Genomic DNA, 27,269 nt, shown 5'->3' on the forward strand with positions numbered 1-27,269 from the left:
ATAAAAAGCAAATTTGAAAATTCTAAATATCAAAACTTCTCATTTTGTTTTGGTTATTTTAAAAAAAATGTACTTATTTGATAGTAGTCTCTTATAACATGAAAATAAAAATAAAAAATAAATATACTTATTTGTTACAAAGTTGAATTTCCAAGAAACACAGTAATAAAAAAATAATAAAACAAAAACAAAATTTTGACATCATTTATAAAAATACGTAAATCAGTAATATATTTTTTTCTTATATAAAAATAATATCATTTATAAATATAATTTGGATTAATCATAGATTGTTTTTCCGTATTTTGACATCATTTATAAAAAGTTTAATCAACAATACATTTTTTTCTCATATACCAATAAAAATTTGATTCAGTAACATTTTTAAAGCACGTAACAGTATCAAATCAAATGACAAAATATCAGCATAATTTAAAGCACATAACTTTTTTCTTATTATTAACATTAATTTGTCTTAAAAATTGAGAGGTAAAAAAATAGACATATTTATACACACAATAAAAATATAATAATATAATACACAACTTGCAATATGCACATTAAATATACATAATACTTATACACTCAACTTTCTGTCAATGATGAAGTTTTCTCAAGTTGAGGAAAAGACCTTAAAAGAAATCATGCAACATGTAAATTAAATCAAATATATGTTTCTTTCTGCAAGTTTTGCCTTCCATCTCCAATAAGAGAGGACAAAAACATTATCCAAGTTTCTTTGGATTTTCCCAAGTAAATTATAACTAAATAAGCAAATGCCCATTATATGGTTACCAAAGAGTAATGATAATAATACAAGTTCAGTATCCTCCCAAATACAAGAGCAGTTGAAGCAGTGGTGCCAGAGGAGATATCAAGCGAACAGGAATCAACAAACGCATAATCAACTTTCAACATCCACATAGCCCAAACTGCAGATATTGTAACATCCACATAACTAATCCCACTTATACCAACAACAATCAAACAGTCAAAACCATGAATAAAACCAGAATAACATAGTTTCTTTTCCTCTAACTAAACCATATATAAAATTAAAGTAGAGAACATAAAAAAAACAGAAAAGCCCTTATATTTGAAATAGAGAACTAAACCATTATCAACTGGTACAGTCTTGTTTGTGTCACAAACAACATGAGAGTAAATAAGAATTGGATGATCAATGTGATTGTCACGAACTTCAGATGACTCAATAAGATTCAGATCACAAGTATTCACAGTAGAAACGGAACCTTTGCGATTACCTTAACCTCTCGCAAAACCATCCCCGCCACCACCGTCGCCGCGATTGCGATACCTCTAATATAAACGTTGCAGACAAATCAATAAGAAGTTATTTATATGGGACATTCATGCATATAACAAATCAATGTTGCATCAATAATAGACATCATATTACATTTCCTCCCTCAATCATATTCACCAAACATTCCGAAGTTGCAACCAGAATATCAACACCCCTCTCGAAAACCCAAAGATGGCTCCAGTCATAAACAATGAATTAAATCAACACTATAAAAACTCATAAACCAACAAAATAAAACAAAAAACAATACATAAAACAAACATGTTGACTAATAGGAGCACCCCCATAAACATTTGCAATATTCACTCCAGTTTGCTTCAGCATGTACCTAACAAATTTAGTTTTAAACATGTAAAAAAAATTGGATTCAAGTTACGTTGTTGTTTTCTTCTTCACCCTCACACACAAGTTAATTTTGTAGATCTAATCTATTTTCTCCACACAAAAAAACAATACATAATGAATCATATAAAACTAAGTTAGTGAAAAATCAAAGAGAAATTATTTTAGTAAGAACTGAATGTAAATATAGATCAGTTTGCTAAATAAATACCTCAGATCTGAGTTTAATCAGAAGGACAGACCTCTCCAAATTTGAATCCAACAGTTTGAAACCCCTAGAATTTGCACATATAAATAAAGCATGTAAAAAAAACCTGCACATATAGACAACATCAAACATTAACAACAACATCTTTTTCAAGTAACACCAAATAATTTTCTCGATGGAAAGTCTCTAAATCCATCAAATACAAAACATATTAACAGGCCAAATCAGAAGAAAAAAAAGAAGATAAAGTTGACACCGATCATGTTTCTGAATAATAATCGTCTACGATTGCAACTAACACTGACGAAGAATCTATAACCAAATGTTAAGATTTTTAGTATCAAAATGAAGAAAAAATAAATAAAATGAGGATGAAAAGGAAGAACATAACAGATCAGAAGCAAGGTTAGTGTGAAGGTTTAAAACATCACCTTCAAATCGCATAAATAGTGATCGACCACCACACGTTCCTCACGAATCCCACACCGCCACAGGAGTAGCCTTTCATCCTCTACTCCCTTGTTCGTCCTCAGATCCATATTTATGCTTTGATTCTGAAATAGAGAAAAGAAAGAAGAACATTGAGTTTTGAAATGATAGAAGCTAAAGGATTAGATTAGTTTTGAAATGAGAAATTTGAGTTTCAGAAGTAGACGGTGGAAGATGTAGCGGTGGAAGAAGATGAAAGTGGAAGGTTTTGTGAAAAAATGAGGAACATGAGGAGAGAGAGAGAGAGAGAGAGAGAGAGAGAGAGAGAGAGAGAGAGTAGGGTTAAGGTGAGAGAGAGAGAGAGAGTAGGGTTAAGGTGAGAGAGAAGTGAGGTTGAGTGTGTTTTCAAAACCAGCCCTGTGTGATCAGAACTTTGCAGACTTGGGGAAGCATATGTACTATTCACCGAAAAAGTAGGTTTAAAAATCAATATTATATTTTATCTATTACCACTTAGTTGTAATAGTTGGATATTGTACATATGTGGCCCAATGGTAACACAAACAGATCAAACCATTAGTTTTAATGTAGCCAAATTCTGAATTTAGTCACAAAAAGTAATTTTTAGACACATTTTGCCCCCAAAACAATTAGGTGTAATTTTTTTAGCAAAGGGCAATTGAGTATTTTCCAGGTACATTTGTTTTCTTATTTTATAGATAGACTATCTTAGTCATTTAATACACAAATGGGCCTAACAAAATATACCCCTTAATACTTAGAGATGTCATTATTTAAGCCCAATATATTTTCTACACTTAATGTAAAAATAACACTTCCATTTAAATGTCATTAAAATAAAAATCCGATTATTTTAATATACCGACTTATTACTCAATGTCTCATATTTCCGGTCTAATCTTAATTACTCAAAAAATTTCCAAAACGCTAAATAGTAACTCATTAATATTTTTAATACTAAAAATATTAAAATATTCGATTAAATATCGATCCGCTATCTCGAACTAATACCGACTAAATCGTTCCAAAATGCAAAAATTTCAATAAACATCTCAATAAATAAATAATATTATTCTTAATATTATTCTTCCGACTATCCGACTAAAATTCGACTTTAACTCAATAAATCCAAATACGCCTCTTAAAACAATACCGACCATCCAATTTCGACTAAATCCAATAAATATCGACTAAACGACTATCCACGACTCACAAGAGAAATACAAATTAGTTAGAGCCATTAAACTCATCCTACGACAAGGTCCCTTCACATTTCGGTTAAAACAAACTCCTCTATATAAGAGAAAAAAACGTGTCATTTAGATGTAACTTCTTTCCCATTTAAAATTCTGCTTTTCAGCCATACACTAACTTGGACGTTGGAGTGATAACCTTGCAGATAAGCTCCATTTACCGAATCAGAATCAAGGTTCCGTCGCAAAACAAGACTCGAATTAGCTTTTCCGGTCACCATCTTGTTCTCGTGAAAAATAACAATATATATATATATATATATATATATATATATATATATATATATATATATATATATATATATATATATATATATATATAGTATGTATGGTTAGCATTAAATTCGAGCTAAATAACTTTTAATTCAATATTGAAAAATAATTTTTATTATTTCATTTAAGTATTCTTAGATCAATAAATTATTATATTATATTTTACATTAATAATTAAGAAAGAAAAAAACTCACTAATAAATTGATAAAAATAATTGGGTAGAAATATCATTATCTTTTGACTATTTTGTAATTATTATTAATTTATGTAAAAAAAAAAAACTGCAACCATAATCACAATTAATAGAATATTTGTGGTTCGTACGAGTACCGGTGTGTAGTACACACACTTTTATTTTTAAAATGTAATAAAAATATATTATCGAAAAGAGTTTATTATTTTTAAAAGTAAGATACACTTTTAAAATATAAACAAAATTTTTTTATTAAAATTATTTTAAAATATAAATTATTTTACATTAAAATTATTTTAAATTAAAATTATTTTAAATTAAAAATAATTAAAAAATATTAGTAATATAAATAATTAAAAAAATAACATATTTTATGGTATTTAGATTCATATATTATTTTAAATATATTAATGTTCAATTTTTTTAATTGTACAAAAAAATATAATAATTTGTGTGTTCGTACAATTTCTGATCTAGATATTCGTGTGTTCGCGCGGATATTTGTGTGTTATACACTTTTTTTATTTTTAAAATCTAATAAAAATATATAATAAACAAAATTACTTTACTAAAATTATTTCATCTATAATATGTATTTCAATTTTTCATACATTATCTTAAAAATAATTGAATAGAAATATAATTACTTTTTGACTATTTTGTTATATTTCCTAATTTATGTAAAAAACACAACAAAAAAAACTGCAACACAATCATAATAGCATATACAAATAACGTTTGGTACAGTTCAGTTTACCCACCGCTCAACAGATCCGAACAGGGTTATACTCAGTTCCCCGCGCGTAAGAACCACGCATCGAAATGTCACAACTCATGAGCCGGTAACCACCCTACACACTCCACAGTGATAACCGGTAACCGGTAACCTGATTTTCTCACATTCGAGGTCTTCCCCGAAATTGAAACCGAAATACTCCACCAACTCGTCTCAGCACAATGACCAGCTGTTGAGGCAATGAATCCGTCCATCAGTTCCTCAATCTCGTCGCAATCGTCCTCCTCTTCTCCCGCCACCTCCTGGTTATCCGGAATCGTTGGTTTCCGCCGTACGCCGTCCATTTTGAATATGTCAGGCAACTCCACCGTTGCCGTCTCCGCTTCTGCAGACGTCACCGGCCCCATCGTCCACAAAAATCAACTCCGAGGCGCTCTTTTCAAATACGGTCCTAATCCTATTCAGGTTTCTTCAATTTTCGCTTCTGATCTGATTTTCTCGGTGTTGTTTGAATTGATCACAATTTCTACACATAGATTAATATAAGCATTTCATACATTGAACACTCCTTCAATCTGATATGATAGCGCTTCTTCACTTTTAAAATCCTCTTTTCCTCCATTAGGTATTTCTTGAGCTGCTTTGTGATAACTTCTTTTATTTGCAGGTTGCCTTCAAAAGTGGCGAATTCAAACGACAAGTTATTTTTATTGGTGGATTAACTGATGGATTTCTTGCTACCGCGTAAGTTCAGTATTTCATAATTTTCTGATGTTCAATATAATCTAAAATATTTTTTGGTTGACTCTATGTCATAGATGAACAGAAACAACTGTGAATTTTTCAAGCATGTGAGTTCTTAGTATAAACCTTCAAAAAATTTTATCAAACCTGTGAACATGTAATTATAAAAAAAAAAAAAAGCCAGTGTTATAGAATATTCACCATGACAGCACTATGGCAAACAATATGTGGTGGGTTTTGGGCATGCCGCAATGGTAAATATTAACTGCTCTTGCGGATTTTTCCGCCATAACGTGCTACAACAGCGTCACCAAGCGGCTGGTATGGCGGGATTTAGACTCTCCGCCATAGACAACACTCCCACTAGCTTGCAAATATTAGCCACTGTAATACATTTGTGCACAGGCTTTGTTATAGTCTTTTGAACTTGTTGTGGGTACCATGGTTGTTAGGATCTAGCTTTAACTCCCAAAAGCGTACGATCTTAGGAGTTGGGAACCATCCACCGCTCTTATTGGCAGAAAGATCGTGAATATGGAAGGAGCGATGAGAGCGCAGAGAAAGAGCGTGAAATCGTGGGATCGTAAGATCCCAACGATTCAGGTTTTTTATTTTATTTTGACCTATTTTGGATTTTTTGACCCGGTCCAAAAACTGACCCATTAGTAACCCTAATAGCAGCGCTTATATTTTTAGGGTTTTGGGACTTGGAATATAATAAATCTACTCTTGAAAAGTGCAAACCATTTATCGTGAAAGCTGCTCAGCCACCAAAATCATTAGAACTCTACTTCCTCACCATGATGATTTGATTTCTTCTCTTCATCTATTTCCTCTATAAATTCAAATCAAGTCATTATATTATTCTCATCTTTTCCATCGTTACTCCAATACAAAACTGCAGATGAAGTAGTTTGTAATATGTTTTGAGTTGTTATGAATTTTATGTTTTGAAAAAGTTATGTTTTTTTAATTGAATATTTGCTATTATGATTAAGTTAATAAGAATTTTATGTTAAGGTTATTTTTCTCAATTATTTTTTATAATTTTGTCTATTTATTGGGATCTTACGATCCGAGTTACGATCCTACGATTTACGCTTTTTCGATATCCTAACGCTCTTTATTGAGATCCCGATTTTGACAACCATGGTGGGTACAGTCACAGCAACAACAACCAAGTCTTATCTTACTAAGTGGGATCGAATACATGGATCAAACTATGCTATAATGCTCTATGAAAAAAATTCATGTTTCTATCAAACACATTAATCTCAATGTCTTTTCTGATAGTTTTTCTAGGTCTTTCTCTACCTCTAGATGTTTGACTACCCTTCATATGATCTACTCTCCTTAATACATAATCCACAAGTCTTCTCTCTACATGCCAAAACTACCTAATCCAATTTTGCACCATCTTTTCCATTGTTGGGTGTTAACCAACACTCTCTTGGATGTTGTCACTGATAATCTTATCTCGTCTCGTCTTGTCATACATCCTACGCAACATCCTCATCTCTACTACACTTATTTGATTTTTGTGTTGATTTTGTATTGCCTAACATTTTGTCTCGTACAACATCATCGGTCTTACAATTGTCTGATAGAACTTTCCTTTCAATTTGAGCGGTACTTTTGTGTCACATAAAACACTTGAGACCCTTCTCCATTTGAACCACCCAGTTTGAATTTGATGGTTTTCGTCTCCTACCTCTCCATCGTTTTGTACTATGTATGAAGCCAAGATATTTAAACCGTGGTATGATATGATCTCCAACTTTTACCTCTAGATTCAAAACATTTCTCTTTTGTTAAACTTACATTCCATATACTATGTCTTATTTCTGCTTAGGCGAAAGCCGTACACCTCTAAGACTCGTTTCCAAGTCTCCAATCTCTCATTTAAATCTTCCACTGACCCTCCAAGTAGAACTATATCACATGCAAAAAATATACACATCTTGGCTGGATGTGTTTTGTAAGTACATCCAAAACTAAAGTAAAATGATAAGAGTTTAGGGTTGAACTTTGGTGCAATCCTATTGTTCTGGAAAAATCGTTCATCTCTTCCCTTATGTCCTCAGTCCTCACACTAGTCGAGACCCCTCATGCATATCCTTTATAACTCGATTATAGACAATCCTATTGTTGCGATTGCCAGTATTGTCATTCAGAAAAATTCTTATTCGTGATGATATATAGAGTTGTGTCCTGCTTCTAAACTTGTTCTGTGTCTCAAATATTCTTCATTTATCTCTGTTTCATTCTCAACTTTATTTTGGTTTTCTATGGAAGCAGAATGCCATGTTCTTCTCATGTAGGCTTCAAACACCAAATTCTTCAGGTTAGGGTTCAAACATAAGACCAAATAGCGTTGTAAGAGTTTAGTTATCGCTTTGACTTGCTTTGCTTAAGACCTTAACTTGTATAGATTATTTGTAAGTTACATATTTATTGTTTTAACTTTTACAAATACTGCTTACTTTTAAATACCAGCAATTACGCGCTATTCCACTTGGTGCTGATAGCTTATTTAAAATTGATATATGATTTTGTTGTTCTATTTGAAGTCAAAATTGCAGTAGGTTGGTATTATTGTAAGTTTATTTAATCGAGTATCTGACTTAGTCCCTGGTTGCACTGTTCCCATTTTTTAAGCTCTGCCTCTGGATATGAACCTTAGAAGAGTTCCGTTCTAATGTCCATTTTCTTCTCTTGTAGATATTTAGAACCTCTGGCAATTGCGCTGGACCGCGAGAATTGGTCGCTAGTTCAATTTCTAATGTCATCTTCTTATAGTGGATATGGCACTTCCAGCTTGCAACAAGTAATTAATTAAATTTTAATTTCTGATGTGCTGTTGCTATTAAGTGTCGCAAACTTTCTAGTTGACAGCATTTTGCTTATTAGTTTGACATGTTATGGGCTCAAAAACTTGCTTTTACTTTATATGACTTCTTTATATTGAAAATATTAAGAGTAAGCTTCCATTCAAATGTGAAATGCCTCTTACTTAGACACATCGGACTTAGTATTTCCATAAACACGATTTCAAAAAGGGTGATATAAAACAAATGTTGGTCTTGATGATTACTTTAGGTTTTGTTGTACAAAACTCTGCTGTTTGTTTAGTAGACCAAAACAAAGCTTGGGATTTGATATGTGAGTTACTTGAAAGATTAGCTCTTAGCCTTATAATTTTTTATTTAAGTTACACCATAGTTGAATGACTTTATTCCAAGAATCCAGAATTTCCCAAGCATCCTATATTTTTATACTTATGTACAATTATCAGTTCAGATCAAAATATAGTAGGAAATGAGGTAATTATGAAATAGGGACATTGATCACGGTAAAGAATGGAATTTCAACAACATTAGAAGACAACATTTTTTACTCTTTGATCAAATTTACATAAATAATTTATTCTACTGTTCAACTAGTGACCTTCAGCATTTTCTCTCAACTAGCAGTTTATTCAGAATGTAGTTGTTTTTTTTTATAATTTTTATATCAAACAGGTGTGTAGTTATTTTATTAAATATCACAAACTAAGTATCCTCATAACCCAGGACCATTAAATTAGTGATCACGGCCTCTCAAGTAACACGCTACATCCATTCCTAAATATAGAACCCAGTTGACTGAATAATGAGGATTAGAAAAGTTGATAATAGTCTTAAACTTGATAGCAATTGATATTGTTTCTCCAAGTTTAGCCTTAATATTTACTTATTGGCTACAGAAGATGTAAAATAATTCTAGTATTTTGGTAAAAAAATAATTAATGAAGTTGAGAATTTAAAAGAGGTTATATAAGTGAATTTCTTGAGAAAATCCTACAATGAGGTAGTATATTTGGAGTATGTTACCTGAGAATGTTACCTTAATATCATAGCCATTTAAGACCTCTATATTCTCAAGATTTATGTGCTCCGTTTTAATTCCAAGTTTTAAGATAAAAGTGCAATGTTAGTATTTCCATCTGTTTGATGAGAACAATTATCTAGATGATTGAATTTGCAATCTCTTTTTGAATTGATGTTGAAGGATGCTAAGGATCTGGATCAGCTTATTAATTATTTAATTAACAAAGAAGATTCCGAAGGTGTAGCATTACTTGGGCATAGTACTGGTTGTCAGGTTGTATTTTATTCTCTGACAAATCCTGTATCATACTTTACTTCCACTCCTTTTCTTGCTTCTGAAGTTTTCTGTGAAAGTTAAATAAACTTTTCTTGTTTTGATCAATTTCTCTAGGACATTGTGAACTATATGCGCACAAATTTTGCTTGCTCCCGGGCTGTTCGTGCTGCCATCTTGCAGGTACTTGTTGATTGTAAATCAGTTTATAAACTCTTTTATGGAGAACCACGTAACCTTCAGATCACTTCTTTTGGTGGGATCTCCTCCCTCATGTGTTGAGTGCTATTCCGACAAAACCTAATTTACTCCTTTACATGCAAAGTACTTTACCCAAATAACATATTCTGAAGAAATATTGTATTTATTCAATCATCAAAAAGTAAATTAGATAATGAACCTAAGTGTTTATAAACACAGAGAGTAAAATCCTACATAATCTCAATAAAATCCAAATTTCCTTAAACTAAATATCCTATCCAAGATAAGATTTTGTAAAACAAGTAACTTGGATGGGACGAAAGAAAATGAGTAATCGGTATGTTGTCTTTTAAATCCTTGATAAAATGAAAAAAAAGTGAATCCCACACCGGATAAAAGAGAATCATTGATGGGCAAAGTTGGAAATATTGAATTTCCTTTCAAAATTTGTGTTGCCTCTCTTATTGAGCTTGCAAACTATTCCAGGACCTAGTTTTTCATAGCCAGGGGACTGAACCATGTACACCTCATTATTTATAAATCCATTGAGAAAAACATTATTGACATCAAGCTGCTGTATTGACCATTTTTGATAGAATGCTAAAATAAGAACTGTTCTAACTTCTAACAGTAACAGGTTTGAGCACTGGAGAGAAAGCCTCTGTGTAGTCAAAACCTTCAGTTTGATGGAATCCCTTGGCCACCAACCTGGCCTTGTAATTATTGATAGTGCTATCTGTGTTCTCTTTAACTTTGAACACCCATTTACACTCAATAGGTTGTCTATGTGAGGGAGGAAGAACCAATGTCCTTGTATTATTTTTCATGAGAGCATATTCTAATTGCATGGCAGCATGCCACTCAGGAATTATCAGGGCTTGTTTGTGTCAAGTTGGTTCAAGGTGAGTTAGGAGAAGTGTAGGGTGAAGACGTGGTTGAATGATGCCATCTTTGGCTTTGGTTTGCATAAGTTGAGAGTTTTTTTGGGGATGTATTCTTGGGACAGGTATGGGGGAGTCCGTTTTAGTGGCAATAGAGATTGAGGTGATGTCAACAATGGGTGGAATGATAGGTGTTGAATGAGATATGGAATTTGATGTGGTAGTGGGGCTAGGTGTAGTGTGAGCATTATTGGTATTTTGAGATGTGGTTTCTGTGTTTGTATGTTGGCTCAATATAGTGTGTGATGTGTTGGGGTATCATCTGGAGATGTGAGATTATGGCTTATGTGTTGGCTAGACACAGGTGAACTGGTTGAGTTGTTGAGGTTGTGACTGGGTGGGATATGAGTTACACTGGGTGTGACATTGGAGTAAAGTGGGAAGGAGCAGATAAAGCAGTCCCTTGTGATATGGTTTCTGACATAGAGGTTGATTCTGACAGAGGGGCAGGAAACAGTTCAGGATAGGGAAACCGACTTTCATTAAATATAACATCTTTAGAGATGAATACTCTGCCACTAGAATCTAGACATTTGTAGCCTTTATATGCCTGTGTGTGTATTAGTTTGATCAGGTTATGCCATTTGACTGCAAATTAGTCTCCAAACCAATTTGATGACTTGCCTGGTTTCTTAGAACCTTACATTAGGTTGGATCTGTTGCTCCTAATAATATAATTACTGTTTTGTATGGTCTGTATAATTTTAAATTTCGAAGTCAGAGAGTTGAAATGTTTGATTGTAGTGTTACCCAAACCAAAATCAAGTAGTAGATGCTTAGTTTGGTCAATGTCAATAGATAACTTGTTATAGCGTCTGTTCTGTGTCACTGACACCTTTATTTTTTTATTTCTATGTAATTGTTCAGGCTCCAGTCAGTGATAGGGAATATCAATCTACACTCCCTCAGACAGCTGCTATGATTGACTTGGCTGCCAAAATGATAAGTGAAGGCAGAGGTTCAGAGATAATGCCAAGGGAAGCAGATCCTACTGCCCCAATTACTGCATATAGGTGAGTGTACATAAATAATGTATCTGTACACATACTGAGATTTCCAAACATGTGTAATCTTGGTTTTCTTTTAGAAACTAATGATGCTCTATGTTAAAATAAAAAAACCAATTATGTTATTCAATTGTAAAAATTATTTTGCTCTTTAATCATCAATCTAAAATGGTTATTAGTGTTTCTACTTTCTACGGTGGGCCCAGCCCCTACAGCCTTAACACATGTGGTAGGACACCTGGGCTTTATGAGCTAGGACACATTCTACAGGGCCCAACGTCTAGAAGGTTGCAAAAGGAGAGTTAGTTAGAATGTTCTCCTTGATTCTTGGGGAGTTGGTTATTTGAAGGAAAGCCTAAGTGAGAAGCATGGAGAATAATTGTTAGAATTTGTTAGGAGAGACCCTCTCTGATAGGAACATAGTTCTCTGATTAGGAGTTCTAGAAACTGGTTTATCCTTTACCATTTTCTTCCATTGCAGCGCTCTAGCTCATCTTTACTATTCAATAACATAGAGTTTTGTTAGATTGTTTTTACGGGCTCTATCATTTGGTTCGACCTGCGGGATTATTGAGAGGAGCTAGCAAAGTCACAGTCTCAGTCATGTCACTGGAGATGTCATCAGAAATGTTCAAATGATTGGATATCCTGGAAGTGAGAATTGAAGCAATAAAGATCTCGTTGCCACAAGATTGAGGAGTTCTGTCAAATCATAATGACGGAGTTCACGAAACTGCATGTTTTTTCGTTCTTCAAGAGGTGCTCATTCTTTCTTATACTGAAGATTCAATTTTCGAATCTAAGACGGTGAGTAAGAAGGAAAGAGATCCAGACGGAAACATGTTTGAGTTCAAAATCTATGTACTGGTGTAGTTAGGAAAGAAAGGTGATAGTGTTAGGTGCGTGCGTCGTGACAGTGACGTTGGAGAAGAGTGAAGGCAAACTGAAAGATTACAGGCTTGAGGGTCGAACAAAACCTTCCTCAGCAAATGAAGTGGTCTAAGAAATTGCAGAAACAGCCAAAACTATGGCAAAAACTCCCCATAAGTTAATCACAAGGTAGTAGTAGGAGGAAGTGAAAGTTTATGATGTGTGGATCTCACCAGTCAATCAACCTGCGATGACACTCCCAGGACAGGCACTGCCGCCACCAAAATAACACTAGTAAGTGGGAGAAGGTAATTAGTATGTGGGGCAGAGTAGAGCCACTTCACATGTGTGCTACTCTCATCGAGCTCGACCAAGGGTTGGGATCTGAGGCTACCTGACTGCAACAGCCAACAAAATTCCTCCATTGCTGTACTCCCCGAGCCCTACCTCGATTTCCCTCTGAACCTGCCTGGTGGGTACGGTGCATCCGTTCCCTTTGAAGCAACTCAAGTTAAAGAGAAACGAGAGGGGTACGAGTCAGGAGGAGAGGTACAAGATGTGTATTGTATTGCATAGCTTTCTGCAAAAGAATTTGAAACAGGAGGTGCAGGTCACATGGAAGATACTTGGCATTTGAAGATTGGAGACAAAAGTTATCTTTTAATTCCCCACTATGCGAGAAAATGTTTTTTTTTTTTTAGAGAACAACCACCTGAAACGAATACACAGAGAGATCTTCCTTATTATTCAAGTACATGACAAAGGTAAGTAATTTCGATTACTTCTCAAAACCTCAACGGGTAGTTGTTAAGGAGAATGACAGATTTGTAGTAAACCGCGTCAACCTTAAGGGGGTCCATATGAATATTCATCTAGTTCTTTGAGGATTCGAGTGGGTATTCATGATGCTCTAGTAATTTGAGAAAGGAGTAGAAAGGCCCTCAAACGCTGAAATGTTTCTAGAAGGTGACTGTTCTTATGTGCATTGACAAGGAGAGTTGGTCATCACTAGAGAAAGAATAACGTATAGAAGAAACTCTTACCAAGTAGCTCTAGCACAAAAACATGGTATAATGGAGATTATTAACCGTGATTTAGATTAGCCTGTAGTTATTATGTTGAGTTCTATAATTGACCCGGCTTGTTTTGACCCAAGAAACCCTGGTAAGAAGGTGAGTCCAGCCCCCGAGACATTTTCAAGTTTGTCTCCAATATATTCAGAACATTGCAACATGACATTGTTTGGTTTTCAATTTGGTTACTGGATCCTTGAAGGAGAAAGTAAATTTTCAACTATTATGGAATCAACAAAGATACTTTATTGCAGCAACAACAAACCTAGAAATTGATTTGCCGAAATTTCTTGTACTCATTTGATATCTTACAGACCCGGGTATTGTTGTACTTGAGTATAACTCAATAGTTTTGAAGTGACTCGTAACTTTTTTGTTCCAAGAATGGGATCTCGGAAGACAGGGTAAAATTGCGGCTTCTGTCAAAACAGAGATTGTTTTTGTGTATTTTAGGAAGGTTTATATTTGTAGTAATTCTGTAACAGCTGTATCTTGCTAATTACTAGGTTTATTTATTTAGGATCAATCCCATAATCACAAGGATTTGTTTCCTTAGAACTAGCTGTCCATATTTCCTAAAATAGCCTGCAGGCTGATGTATATAAATATAGGTCCAGTGACCTCATAACAGAATATACAAGAATATTATTTCTTCTAAATTTGATATGGTATCAGAGCTCCTGATCCTTGGGAGCCTCTGACCGTGTAAACCCTAAGTTGCAGCCTTCATTGCTGCGCTACCTTTAACCTTTGTCGCAGCCTTCATTGCAGCGCAGCCTTCTCTACCTTGATCGCACCTAGTCATGGCTGAGATCGTGAATCCTAGTCTGGAAACTGGGGACAGACCCCAGCCTGCTGGAGAATTGCAGAATGTTCATTCTGCTTATCGGTTAAATGGGAAGAATTATCTCAAATGGTCTCAACTCATTAGGACCATCTTGAAAGGAAAAGGAAAGGTCAGTCACCTGACTGATAGTGCACCTGCTGAAACAGATCCCAAGTTCAAGTCATGGGATGAAGAAGACTCCATGATCATGGCGTGGCTGTGGAATTCAATGGTCCCAGAAATTAGTGATACCTGTATGTTCCTTAAATCAGCAAAGGAAATTTGGGAGGCAGTAGAACAAACATATTCTAAGGCCAAGGATGCTGCTCAAATTTATGATGTAAAGGTGAAAACTGTGGCTGCCAAACAGGGAAACAAATCCGTTACAGAATATGCTAATCAACTCAAGTCTCTATGGATGGAATTGGACCACTATCGAGTTATAAAAGCAAAATGTTCAGAAGACTCGGCAATCCTTAAGGAGTATATTGAACAAGATAGAGTCTATGATTTTTTGGTAGGGCTGAATGCTGAATATGACCAGGTCCGAATCCAAATCTTGGGAAAAGAGAAAGTCCCAGGGCTTAATGAAGTGGTAGCCATTATCCGGAGTGAAGAAAGCAGAAGAGGACTGATGTTGGAGACCTCAATAACTGAAAGCTCTGCAATGATAGCTGAAGAAGGAACAATCATGGTTGCTAACCAAAGGAGAAGCGGGGTTCCCGATATGGAGAAAAAACACGAGCATATCTGGTGTACCCACTGTAACAAGCTGCGTCACACAAGGGAGAAGTGCTGGAAATTACATGGGAAACCCCCAAGCCGGGAATGGGGGCCGAAAGGAGGCCCTCCCAAAAAAGGAGGGCAAGGGCAAGCACACATCAGTCATGGACAGAGTGAAGGATCTGGCCAGCTGAATCATGAAGAGATAGAACGGGTAAGATCCTTCCTTAGTAAATTGGAGAAGCCCACAGGTACATGCTCCTTAACATATTCTGGTAAGTTTCCACTTTCTTTTGGATTTAATGTTTCAGATACACCATTTACACATTACTGGATATTAGACTCTGGAGCCACTGACCATATGACCCCTCTACCCAAATATTTCTCCACATATTCCCCATGTCCTAGCAATAAGAAAATTTCCACAGCAGATGGAACCCTTATGACTGCAGCAGGACAAGGAGAGGTCCAAATAAACCCATCCATAACATTAAAAAATGTCCTTCATGTCCCTAAATTGTCCACCAATCTGATTTCTATGCAAAAACTCACAAAAGATCTCTCATGTAATGCTGTTTTTCATAACAACTCTTGTATACTGCAGGACAAGAACTCGGGGAGGACGATTGGACATGCTAGAGAATGGAATGGCCTATACTTCATGGAAGATCCTAATCTGCCTACCAAGAGCTGCTCTCTCATATCTGAATCCACCATGACCAACAAAGAGAAAGTTCAACTATACCATTGTCGGCTAGGACACCCTTCATTTCGAGTTGTAAAAGTGCTTTTTCCTTTCTTGTTTAAAAATTTAAATGTGGAGAGTCTCCATTGCGATGTGTGTGAGCTTGCTAAACATAAGCGTGTACCTTTTCCCATTAGCAATAAAGTGAGTCCTTTCCCTTTTTTTCTTGTTCACACTGATGTATGGGGTCCTGCTCACGTTCCTAATATCTCAGGTGCTAAATGGTTTTTAACCTTTATAGATGATTGTACCCGGGTGACTTGGGTTTTTCTATTAAAACAAAAATCCGAAGTTACCTCTGTGTTTTTCCAGTTTGTCTCATTGATTAAAAATCAATTTAGGGTCGGTATCAAAAGAATTAGGTCTGATAATGCCAAGGATTATTTTAACCTTGAACTAAATTCCTTTTGCCAAAAGGAAGGGATAATCCATGAGTCCTCATGTGTGAACACACCCCAACAGAATGGGATTGCAGAAAGAAAAAATGGGCACCTATTAGATCAAACTAGAGCTCTACTTTTTCAAAACCATGTCCCTAAGAGATTTTGGGGGGAAGCCCTTCTTACTGCCACCTATCTAATCAATAGGTTACCCACTAAAATCTTAGACTCAAAAAGTCCCATGGAAGTCCTAACCTCATTCTACCCACACTAGGATCCCACTAATAAACTCAAACCTAGAATATTTGGGTGTGTATCCTTTGTACATGTTCATAGTAATGAAAGGAGAAAATTGGACCCTAGGGCTGTCAAATGTGTGTTCTTAGGGTACTCTACCACACAAAAGGGATACAAATGTTTTCAACCCCAATCAAAAAAATTCTATGTGTCAAGAGATGTTACCTTCAACGAACGAGAGAGCTACTTCAAGCAGCCTCATCTTCAGGGGGAGAATGGAAGAGAGGAAGATGAGACTCTCATGCTTCCAAATATGGCATTTGGTCCAGAAATTGAGACAAATGGCACTGCTGTCCCTGAAATTGAACCAACAGCCGGACCTGCACTTGAATCAACAGCAGGACCTGCACTTGAAACAACAGCAGAACCAACAGCAAGACCTGCACCAGAACCTACACCTGAACCTGCACCTAATGGTGGGAAATTTGGGAAAATTTTGGTATATTCAAGGAGAGAAAAGGCCATTCTAGAATCTGGCAATGTCCAAGAGTCCAGCCCATCATCACTGCATGAGGTAACACTTTCGAATCCTATAAACTTCAATGATTCTAATGAGTTTGTTTCTGAAAATTTTGAAAATTTAGAAGCGCAGGTGGACCAAAATCTAGACCTACCCATTGCCCTTAGAAAGGGAACTAGAACATGCACCCAACAACCACTTTACCCACTATCAAATTTCTTATCCTTTGATAAATTCTCACCTACCCATAAAACCTTCCTCACAAACCTCAACTCCACACACACACCTTCCTCTGTATCTGAAGCATTATCCGACAGGAAATGGAAACAAGCCATGGATGTGGAAATGGAGGCGTTAAGCAAGAATAGGACCTGGGAACTTGTCACCCTACCCACTGGAAAAAAACCAGTAGGATGCAAGTGGGTATATACAGTAAAGTACAGGGCTGATGGGACCATTGAACGTTACAAGGCAAGATTAGTGGCCAAAGGCTTCACTCAAACCTATGGAATTGATTACTTGGAGACTTTTTCCCCGGTTGCTAAGATGAACACGGTCAGAGTAATATTGTCATTAGCAGCAAATCATGATTGGGACCTGCAGTAGTTTGATGTGAAGAATGCTTTTTTACATGGAGACCTTGAAGAAGAAATATACATGGAGTTGCCCCCTGGTTACAATGGACAGGTGGTTGCTGGAACTGTTTGTAAGTTAAGAAAGGCTCTATATGGGCTGAAACAATCCCCAAGAGCGTGGTTTGGAAGGTTCACCAAAGTTATGACAGGTCTGGGCTACAAACAGAGCCAAGGGGATCATACATTATTTATCAAACATTCAGTTTCAGGGGGGGTAACAATTTTATTGGTGTATGTAGATGATATTATAGTAAGTGGGGATGACAAAAAGGAGCAGCAAGTGTTAAGTGAATGCCTTGCCAAGGAATTTGAGATCAAGACATTAGGGAGACTTAAATATTTTTTGGGAATTGAAGTGGCTCATTCCAAGAAAGGAATCTTCATATCTCAACAAAAGTATATTACAGACTTGCTTAAAGAAACAGGTAAGACAGCCTGCAGACCAGCAAGTACCCCAGTTGACCCAAATATAAAGTTGGGAAGTGCGGAGGAGGATATTGCCGTGGACAAGGAAATGTATCAAAGACTTGTGGGCAGACTTATTTACTTATCTCACACTAGACCAGACATTGCTTTTGCTGTAAGTCTAGTCAGCCAGTTTATGCACCAACCAAAGGAAACACATTTACAAGCTGCTCTTAGAATTGTCCAGTATTTGAAAGGGACCCCAGGAAGAGGGATTTTGTTCAAACGAAACAAGAGTGTAAGTCTTGAAGCATATACGGATGCGGACTATGCGGGATCAGTGGTAGATAGAAGATCAACTACTGGATACTGCACCTTCCTTGGTGGAAACCTCGTGACTTGGAAGAGCAAAAAGCAGAGTGTAGTAGCTAGATCGAGCGCCGAAGCAGAATTTCGAGCAATGGCCCAAGGAATATGTGAACTTCTATGGCTGAAGATTATATTGGAAGACTTAAAGATAAGATGGGATGAACCTATGAGGTTATATTGTGACAACAAATCTGCAATTAGTATAGCCCACAACCCGGTGCAACATGATAGAACTAAACATATCGAGGTTGACAGACACTTTATCAAAGAAAAACTTGACAGTGGCATGATTTGCACACCATATGTATCCACTCAGAATCAGCTTGCAGACATACTCACTAAGGGGCTGAACTGTATTAACTTTGAAAGAATTATATCCAAGCTGGGAATGGAAAACACCTATTCACCAGCTTGAGGGGGAGTGTCAAAACAGAGATTGTTTTTGTGTATTTTAGGAAGGTTTATATTTGTAGTAATTCTGTAACAGCTGTATCTTGCTAATTACTAGGTTTATTTATTTAGGATCAATCCCATAATCACAAGGATTTGTTTCCTTAGAACTAGCTGTCCATATTTCCTAAAATAGCCTGCAGGCTGATGTATATAAATATAGGTCCAATGACCTCATAACAGAATATACAAGAATATTATTTCTTCTAAATTTGATAGCTTCAAATGAGCGCTTTTTGTAAGCCCATTTTGTGATTGCTGAATATGCAGTTTTCCCAAATTTGGAAGAATTTAACAGCAGGTGGCTGCCCAAATATAGTAGGATGGAGATTCTGATGTTTGTTCAGTCAATTGAAGCTGGCTCAACAAGCTTCTGATAGTGGAGTCCTGGAAAAAGGGTGTGGTTTTTGCCTACTATGTTACAAGGTAGACTTTTTATGGGGGCTAGAAATTTGTACTCAAAAGTCAATTTCAGTACCTCAGCCTTGAGGACAAGGCTGTTCTTCAAGGGGCCGGTAGATGTGGGAAGACGGTATAAAATTGCAGCTTCAAATGAGCTAAAATTTTAAAGCCCAGTTTGTGATTGCTGAATATGCAGCTTTTCCAAATTTGGAAGAATTGAACAGCAAGCGGCTTCCCAAATATAGTGGGATGGAGACTTGTGTTTTTTCAATCAATCAAAGCTGGCTCGGCAAGCTTCCGATGATGGGATCCTAGAAAAAAGGTGTGGTTTTCGCCTATGTTACTAGGTGGGGCTAGAAATTTGTACTCAAAAGTCAATTTCAGTTACACAGCCTCGAGGACAAGACTGTTCGTCAAGGGGATGGTAGTGATAGGTCACCTGGGCCTTACGACACGGATAATCCAATTATGCGAACATATTCTACTAGGCCCAGCTTCTTGAAGGCCGCAGAAGGAGAGTTAGTGAGAATATTATCTGTGATTCTAGGAGAATTGGTTATTTAAGGGAGGGAGAACCTAGGTGAGAGGCATTGAGAATAATATTTAGAATTTGTTAAGAGACTCCCTCTCTGGTAAGCGCATAGTTCTTTGGTTAGGAGTTTTAAAAACTCTTATTTATCCTTTCTTTATCATTTTACTGCAATGTAAAGCTCTTGAGCTCATCTTTACCATTTAACATTATGCAGTTTCATTACCTTGATTTTATGGGTCCTATAAATATGTCAAATAATGAGTGTCTATTGTCTATGTTTGGGCAAGATTTAGAATTACCTGTAAGAATATACAATATCAATTTTTAAAAGCCTACTAATTCACTGGTATGATTCATCTTATTTATTCATCATACTTTGAATAGCAACACACCAACACTCACTATAACATTCTTTCAAACACACTCTTATTGAATGAAATTCACGTGTCTCACCATGTTGGAAATGGATCCCACATAATCTAGTGTGACCCACAAAAGTTTTGCCCAATATGAGAGTCAGTGTTGAAAAGAGTGTTTGGTAGATATGGCAATTTTTATGTAAGGAAAAGACAAAAAAGGAAGGAGAGAGAACATGATAATTGTTAGTTTTGCTGCACATGGGTTATTACAGCTGGCTCACAGCTGGCAGCCTGTGAGTGGAGGAAGGGTCCTAGGAATCAGAATAAATGATTGGAGCTGCTGGTGGTTAGGGTACGCAGAAATTAGTAGTGGATATCCCACTTGGGAGAGCCAAGGCCTCTCTAAGAGCCTCTTTTACTTTTTCTATCTTTCTGCCAATTTTCTACAGCATACTACTTTTGTTTGTAACCCTAGATCCCATTTGAACTCTAGAGAAATTCAAATAAAAGTCAGTCTTTTCTTATATTATTCTGTTTCTGTTAATTTCCCTATTTAGATATTAAATTGATCCTATCAATTTGGTATCTAGAGCCTTGGTTTCATTACACAGTGAATGGTCATTCCTAGAAGCATCATGGAAAACAGAGTTGACACAATTGAAGAGAGGATGAACAATTTTGAAGGAACTATGGAACAAATTCGTCAACTGATTGTAGAGCAACAAACACGACCGCAGGTCACAGTGGAGCAAATTAGGCAGTTGATTCAAGAGCAACCTGCTCGGAATCAAAGGCGACATGGTAGACCACGTGGGCGGAGTTACGAGGACGACGGAGAGGATGAAGGAAGCAATGGCAGTACGATTTCGCGAGAATCGCAACCACGACATTGTCGTCATGGTGGTGGAAGTGGATCCGGTTTTTTCGGAAACAGACGAAGGTTAGAGATCCCAATTTTTAAGGGAGAAGATGCGTATGGTTGGCTCGTACGCGTTGAGAGGTATTTTCAGCTGAATGGGGTAAGAGTTCGTGACAAATTGGATACGGTGGTGTTGGCGATGAAAGACAAGGCCTTAAATTGGTATCACTGGTGGGAGGAGCAGACACCACTAAGGACGTGGGAAGAATTTAAGGTAGCTGTTATGAAAAGGTTTCAACCGAGACCCTTACATAATCCGATGGGACCTTTGTTGAGTTTGGGGAAGAAGGGTACAGTGGTGGAGTACATGGAAGAGTTTGAGATGATGGTGGCTCCATTGAGAAGGGAGGAGAGAGTTATGTCAGATTCCATTATTTTGAAGGGAGTGAAGGAGGAAAAAGATGAGGTGTTCAATAAGAAAAGCAGTTCATGGAGAGACAAAGGGGGAACTCTAAGGATCAAGGATCCTGGAGATTTTGGGGGATATAGGAAGGAGGAAGAAAGGACCAATAATGGAGGAAATGAGAAATCTAAGGGTAGGGGACAGAACCCTGCAGAACGGGAGGAAGGCAGTAAGAAGGGATTTTGTTTTAAATGTGGGGACAAAGGGAATAGAGAGCACATTTGTAAATTCAAGCATATGAGTTTAAAATTGTGTGCTAATAGCAGTGATGAAGATGAAAAGGAAAGGGAGGTGGAATTTCAACAAGAAAAGATTGAGAAAGTGGTTGAAGAGTTGAAAACTATGCAGCTATCCATGCAAAGTAGGGAGGGATTCACTTCAAATAAATCTTTCAAGGTATGGGTGACAGTGGAGGATAAGAAGTTGGTGACCTTGATTGATTCAAGGGCAACCAACAACTTTATTAACTCAAGGTTAGTGGAACAGTTGAGGTTTAAGGTAGTGGACACCCCCACTTATGTCATTGAAGTGGGAAATGGAGAAAAAGTCACAAATCAAGGGATTTGTGAAGGACTGAAGTTTCAAATGCAAGGTAGCATGATCAAGGCACTAAATGATGAAGACATGGGTTTTTATTTACAACCCTTGGAGAATCACACAGCTGTGGACCCACCTGAAGAAAAAATAGGGGAGGAAGTGTTAAATTCCTTTGAAGAGGTGTTATATTTGGTTACAGAATTGCCTCTTATGAGAGAATATGACCCTGGCATTAGGCTCCAAGCTGAGGCTGCAATACCAAATTTCATACCATATAGGTATCCCTTCTATCAACAAAATAAAATTGAGAAGATAGTGGGAGTCATGCTCCAAGCTGAGATCATCCGACACATCACCAGTCCCTTTTCTAGCCCGGTTTTGTTGGTCAAAAAGAAGGGTGGAGGATGGAGATTCTACACTGATTATATTGAAGGGTTACCTAAGGTTCAAGGGGTAGCTACTGTGATGGTAGTAGTGGATAGGCTGAGAAAATATGTTCATTTTCTCCCAGTCAGTCATCTCTACACAGCCAAGAGAATTGCTGAATTATTCATTCAAGTGGTCAGATTACATGGTTTTCCCTATTCCATTGTTTCTGACAGGGACAAGGTATTCCTAAGCAATTTCTGGACTGATCTGTTCAAACTAGCAGGCAGTAAGTTGAAGTACAGCAGTGCCTATCACCCCCAATCTAATGGGCAGACTGAAGTGGTGGATAGGTGTTTAGAAACCTATTTGAGATGTGTAACTGGTCTGAAGCCTAAACAATGGCCTAAATGGCTAGCTTGGGCTGAATACTGGTATCATACCAATTACCATGCCTTTTTGACGACTGCACCTTTTGAGGCCTTATATGGTAGGGCACCACCTGTGTTAATAAGAGGAGACACACCTTTTTATGCTGTGGATGAATTTAACAAATTGACAGCTGCAAGAAATGTTATGCTGAGGGAGTTACAAGATCAGTTGCTTAGAGCTCTAGATGTGATGAGACGCCAGGCCAATAAGCATAGAAGGGAGGTTGAGTATGAAGTAGGAGAAAAGGTGTCCTTGAAGATACAACCTTATAAGATGAAGAAGTTGGCTAAGAGAGTGAATCAAAAACTTAGCCCTAGGTACTATGGCCCTTATGGAATGTTGCAAAGGATAGGGGCAGTAGCTTATAAACTGAAGCTACCTGAAGACACTAGGGCACACCCAGTTCTCCATGCTTCTTTTTTTGAAGAAAAATGTCTCATCTTCTCTGGAATCACAGCCCCTGCCAGCTTGTATGAATGAGGAGTGGCACTTAGAACCTCCTGAGAAGATGATAGTTTCTAGGAGAAATGAGCAGGGAGAGATAGAGGTTTTGGTAAAATGGAAGAACCTGCCCGACGTCGAAAATTCGTGGGAATTAAGAAACAAGATAGGAGCAGAATTTCCAAACATTCTCCTTGAGGTCAAGGAGAGTTTTGAAGGGGGGAGAATTGGTAGATATGGCAATTTTTATGTAAGGAAAAGACAAAAAAGGAAGGAGAGAGAACATGATAATTGTTAGTTTTGCTGCACATGGGTTATTACAGCTGGCTCACAGCTGGCAGCCTGTGAGTGGAGGAAGGGTCCTAGGAATCAGAATAAATGATTGGAGCTGCTGGTGGTTAGGGTACGCAGAAATTAGTAGTGGATATCCCACTTGGGAGAGCCAAGGCCTCTCTAAGAGCCTCTTTTACTTTTTCTATCTTTCTGCCAATTTTCTACAGCATACTACTTTTGTTTGTAACCCTAGATCCCATTTGAACTCTAGAGAAATTCAAATAAAAGTCAGTCTTTTCTTATATTATTCTGTTTCTGTTAATTTCCCTATTTAGATATTAAATTGATCCTATCAGTGTTATAGTGAGTGTTACTAGCACTAGCACTGCACTTGAATTATATGCTAGCCAAACCGAATTTACTTGTGTAAGTTGATCCCTTCAAATAATGAGGTTGGTAAACACAAGTATCCTTCCTTCTAGTTTGCATGTCATTTGCAATGGTCATTGCTAACATGCACTAGTGAGGCATGTGGTACATGATGCACAAGTAGTTTTAACCTTTTGAATTTATTTATCCACACACCCCTATGGTGAACACTCAAGACATTATTTATTTCTCACTTCAAAGGTTTTTTTTGTTTCCCTTGGATAAAAATGAAAATACAACGTTTCCTTTATTGGAGAGTGGGGTGAGGCTGGGAATATGTGACTGTGTTTGATGGAAGAGTTCCGGTGACTGGGAATGTTCTGAAGGAGAGTGAAAATGAGAGAAAAATAATATGTTGAGGGTTCACCATGCATTAAAAAATCCAAAAGTCGAAGTGAAAATGAGAGAAAAATAATATGTTTGTGCATGTTTTTTTCCCCCTGGAATAACCAATGTTAATATTGTTAGTATTATATTTTACTTGTGCATGTTAGCAATGGCCATTTGCAAAAGCCACAAATTTTACTATTCCATGAGATTCCTCTACTGCTAAATCCTGATGATGACAGCCTTCCAAATAAGTCAGTGCTATATGTACAAGGTTCAAGTTGTTAGATATTACTCATTAATTAGCTTTATCAATAGTCCAACGATTGACTACTTCTCTCTTGTTATTCTGCAATTTTATGTACACCTTTTATTTCTCTCTCCTTACCTTTCTCTCTGGAATAATAGTATAATACCCCATACACAGCCTGTTGATGCGTGAGAACTACTTTCTGTTTATTAGTGTTGACATTGATTCAGTGCCCCAGAAAAGGTATTTGTTGCCTCATGTTGTTTCTTATCTCCTAACAAGCAGTTTCTTATGCAGGTATCACTCCCTTTGTGCATACAATGGCGATGATGACTTGTTCAGCTCTGACTTGAGTGACGATCAATTGAAAACGAGACTTGGGCACATGTCTAGCACACATTGTCAGGTATGCATATATCCATGTAACATAATTATTACCATTTCTTTTCCTATGAAAAACCTTGGCTTGGTGCAAAAACTTCCATTCTTTTTATCCTCTATCCTCTATGAAGTAGGTGTACAATAATGTTATTTTGCAACATGAGGAGGCATAAATTGCAAGCTAAAAGGGCTAGCTGAAGTTTGTCATATTGATATGCCTTGGTTTGTTGGCAGGTTATATTTTCAATGGCTGACGAGTATGTGCCCGATTATGTTGATAAGAAAGCACTAGTTGAGCGGTAAAATCTCTATTCTCATCCGGTGCTCATTGTTATGCAATAACCGCTGTTAAAAAGGAGTGAATGAACTATATGATGGTCATTGTATACATTTTGAATACGTGCAGATTATGTAGAGCAATGGGAGGTGCGGAAAAAGTTGAGATTGAATATGGAAACCACTCCCTTTCTAACCGAGTTGAAGAAGCTGTCGCTGTTATTATTGACTTCTTGAAAAGAGAGGGACCTAAGGGCTGGGATGACCCGTGGAATTAATTTAGATGCTATCAAGTTTCTTCTTTTTTTTTGTTGATGTTTCCTTTTAGTCAATATTTTCAATCTTTCATTTTTATCTCGTTTTTTTTTTCATTGGTTAGGCTGTTATTGCAGCCTTATTTTTTGTTAATATAATAATAGATGGTAGTATACATGGTGGCATTAAGGAGAAAATTGTATATTTATTTGAATTAATTAATATCATGATTGTAGCATTCGTCTAGCACATATATTGTATGGCATGAAATTGGATCCTCTCGTGTTTTGATCCTTTCTCACATGCAGCAGTCAGTCTCCAGCAAACTGGAAAAGAGAGAGAAAGAGACAATAATGATAGAGAAAAACATCTTATAGAAAGAATAAAAATGGGACTTAGAGAGATTTCCCAAAGAGGTTTAAATTTGGACATTTGCGGGTTTGCTAATCTCACTCTCCACACACTATTTCTCTGATAAAATATCAGCCATTTACTTCTGTCACACACTCAAAATTAGATGAGTCCCCTCATTCCGTTCACTCTCTTCACCTATCTCTCTTTTCTCAAGTTTGTGTCTACTGTTGGAATACAAAAGCCCACTGGATAATTCACCTAAGGCCCATTTTCTAATACTTGTAACCTCTTTCCGTTTCTGTAGCTATGTTAACTGTAACGGCTATATTTCTTTCCATATATAGTCATCACCTGTAACTATGTAAATTACTTTTGAAATAATAATTTTAGTTTTCTTTTTCTTTTTCATATGCTTTCGTATGCTTACATCAACATGGTATCAGAAAGATATATCTGATCTCTTTTCCGCCTTTCTCCTTCCTTTCCCAATCACGTTTCCATCTTGTCCACCTTTCATCTCTTCAACCTTTCTTTCGTCATTTTTTCTTCTCCTTCCTGTTCTTCCTCTCTTTCATGTCTGATTCCGACGAACAGTCTTCTTCACCAAAGTATTCACCAAAATTTCACGTGTTTATACACCACAACAAAATGGTCTTGTTGAAAGAAAACACCAACATTTACTTGGTGTCACTAGATCCTTGTTTTTTCAATCAAACATGCCCAAAATATTTTGGTCTTATGCACTCTCATATGCTGTACACATAATCAACAGGTTACCCTCTAAGTTACTTGGCAACAAATGCTCATTTAACTTACTTCATAATTCTATTCCTAACTATATTATTATCAAGACTTTTGGTTGTTTAGTGTATGCTTGCAACTTACAGGTACAAAGAACCAAACTAGATTCCAGATCCAGAAAATGTATCTTCCTAGGAATCAAGCAAGGTGTCAAGGGCTACATTTTGTATGACATCAAAACCAGGAATGTGTTCATTTCTAGAGACACCACCTTTTATGAGCAGATTTTTCCTTACCAGTCACCTACCCCTGAACCATACCAATCCCCCAGCCTGTTCATCACTCTTCTATTGATGATTTCTTTGATCATTTACCTCAAACAACCATCACACCTCTTGCAGATCCTCCAAACAACCCTACATCACCACCCATTCATTCTTCACCTACCCTCACCACTCCTGTCATACCGGAAACTATCTCTCCCACTTTCTCCACTTCTCCACCTAATTTAACTACTAACAGCAGCCCTAGTCCCCCTCC

General features: G+C 36.7%; 1 protein-coding gene and 1 long non-coding RNA gene across 2 annotated transcripts; one reads left to right on the forward strand and one right to left on the reverse strand.

The window, feature by feature from the left end:
• Positions 1 to 632: 632 nt before the first annotated feature.
• Positions 633 to 2,677, reverse strand: LOC131603564 (uncharacterized). Its single transcript, XR_009284458.1, has 4 exons — positions 2,309 to 2,677; positions 1,881 to 1,983; positions 1,266 to 1,320; positions 633 to 932 (listed from the first exon to the last, which is right to left on the reverse strand). It is a non-coding gene; the product is annotated as an uncharacterized LOC131603564 (long non-coding RNA).
• A 2,105-nt stretch (positions 2,678 to 4,782) lies between these two features.
• LOC131632597 (UPF0613 protein PB24D3.06c) lies at positions 4,783 to 25,872 on the forward strand. The gene is made up of 9 exons (XM_058903340.1): positions 4,783 to 5,248; positions 5,451 to 5,527; positions 8,249 to 8,354; positions 9,578 to 9,670; positions 9,788 to 9,853; positions 11,680 to 11,825; positions 25,020 to 25,128; positions 25,338 to 25,402; positions 25,510 to 25,872. Exons 1-9 carry the CDS (start codon positions 5,024 to 5,026, stop codon positions 25,655 to 25,657), a joined length of 1,035 nt encoding a protein of 344 aa, XP_058759323.1. The 5' UTR covers positions 4,783 to 5,023; the 3' UTR covers positions 25,658 to 25,872.
• The last annotated feature ends 1,397 nt before the right edge of the window (positions 25,873 to 27,269 follow it).

Source organism: Vicia villosa, linkage group LG1 (genome assembly GCF_029867415.1).
Source record: "Vicia villosa cultivar HV-30 ecotype Madison, WI linkage group LG1, Vvil1.0, whole genome shotgun sequence".
Classification (NCBI taxonomy): domain Eukaryota; kingdom Viridiplantae; phylum Streptophyta; class Magnoliopsida; order Fabales; family Fabaceae; genus Vicia; species Vicia villosa.

What these genes read in the sequence shown, in the direction of transcription:
- LOC131632597 (XM_058903340.1), top strand. Translation starts at nt 5,024, where the DNA reads ATGAATCCGTCCATCAGTTCCTCAATCTCGTCGCAATCGTCCTCCTCT. An exon ending in GATGGATTTCTTGCTACCGC is followed by an intron (nt 5,528 to 8,248) that starts GTAAGTTCAGTA and finishes CTTCTCTTGTAG; the next exon opens with ATATTTAGAACCTCTGGCAA. An exon ending in GCCCCAATTACTGCATATAG is followed by an intron (nt 11,826 to 25,019) that starts GTGAGTGTACAT and finishes TTTCTTATGCAG; the next exon opens with GTATCACTCCCTTTGTGCAT.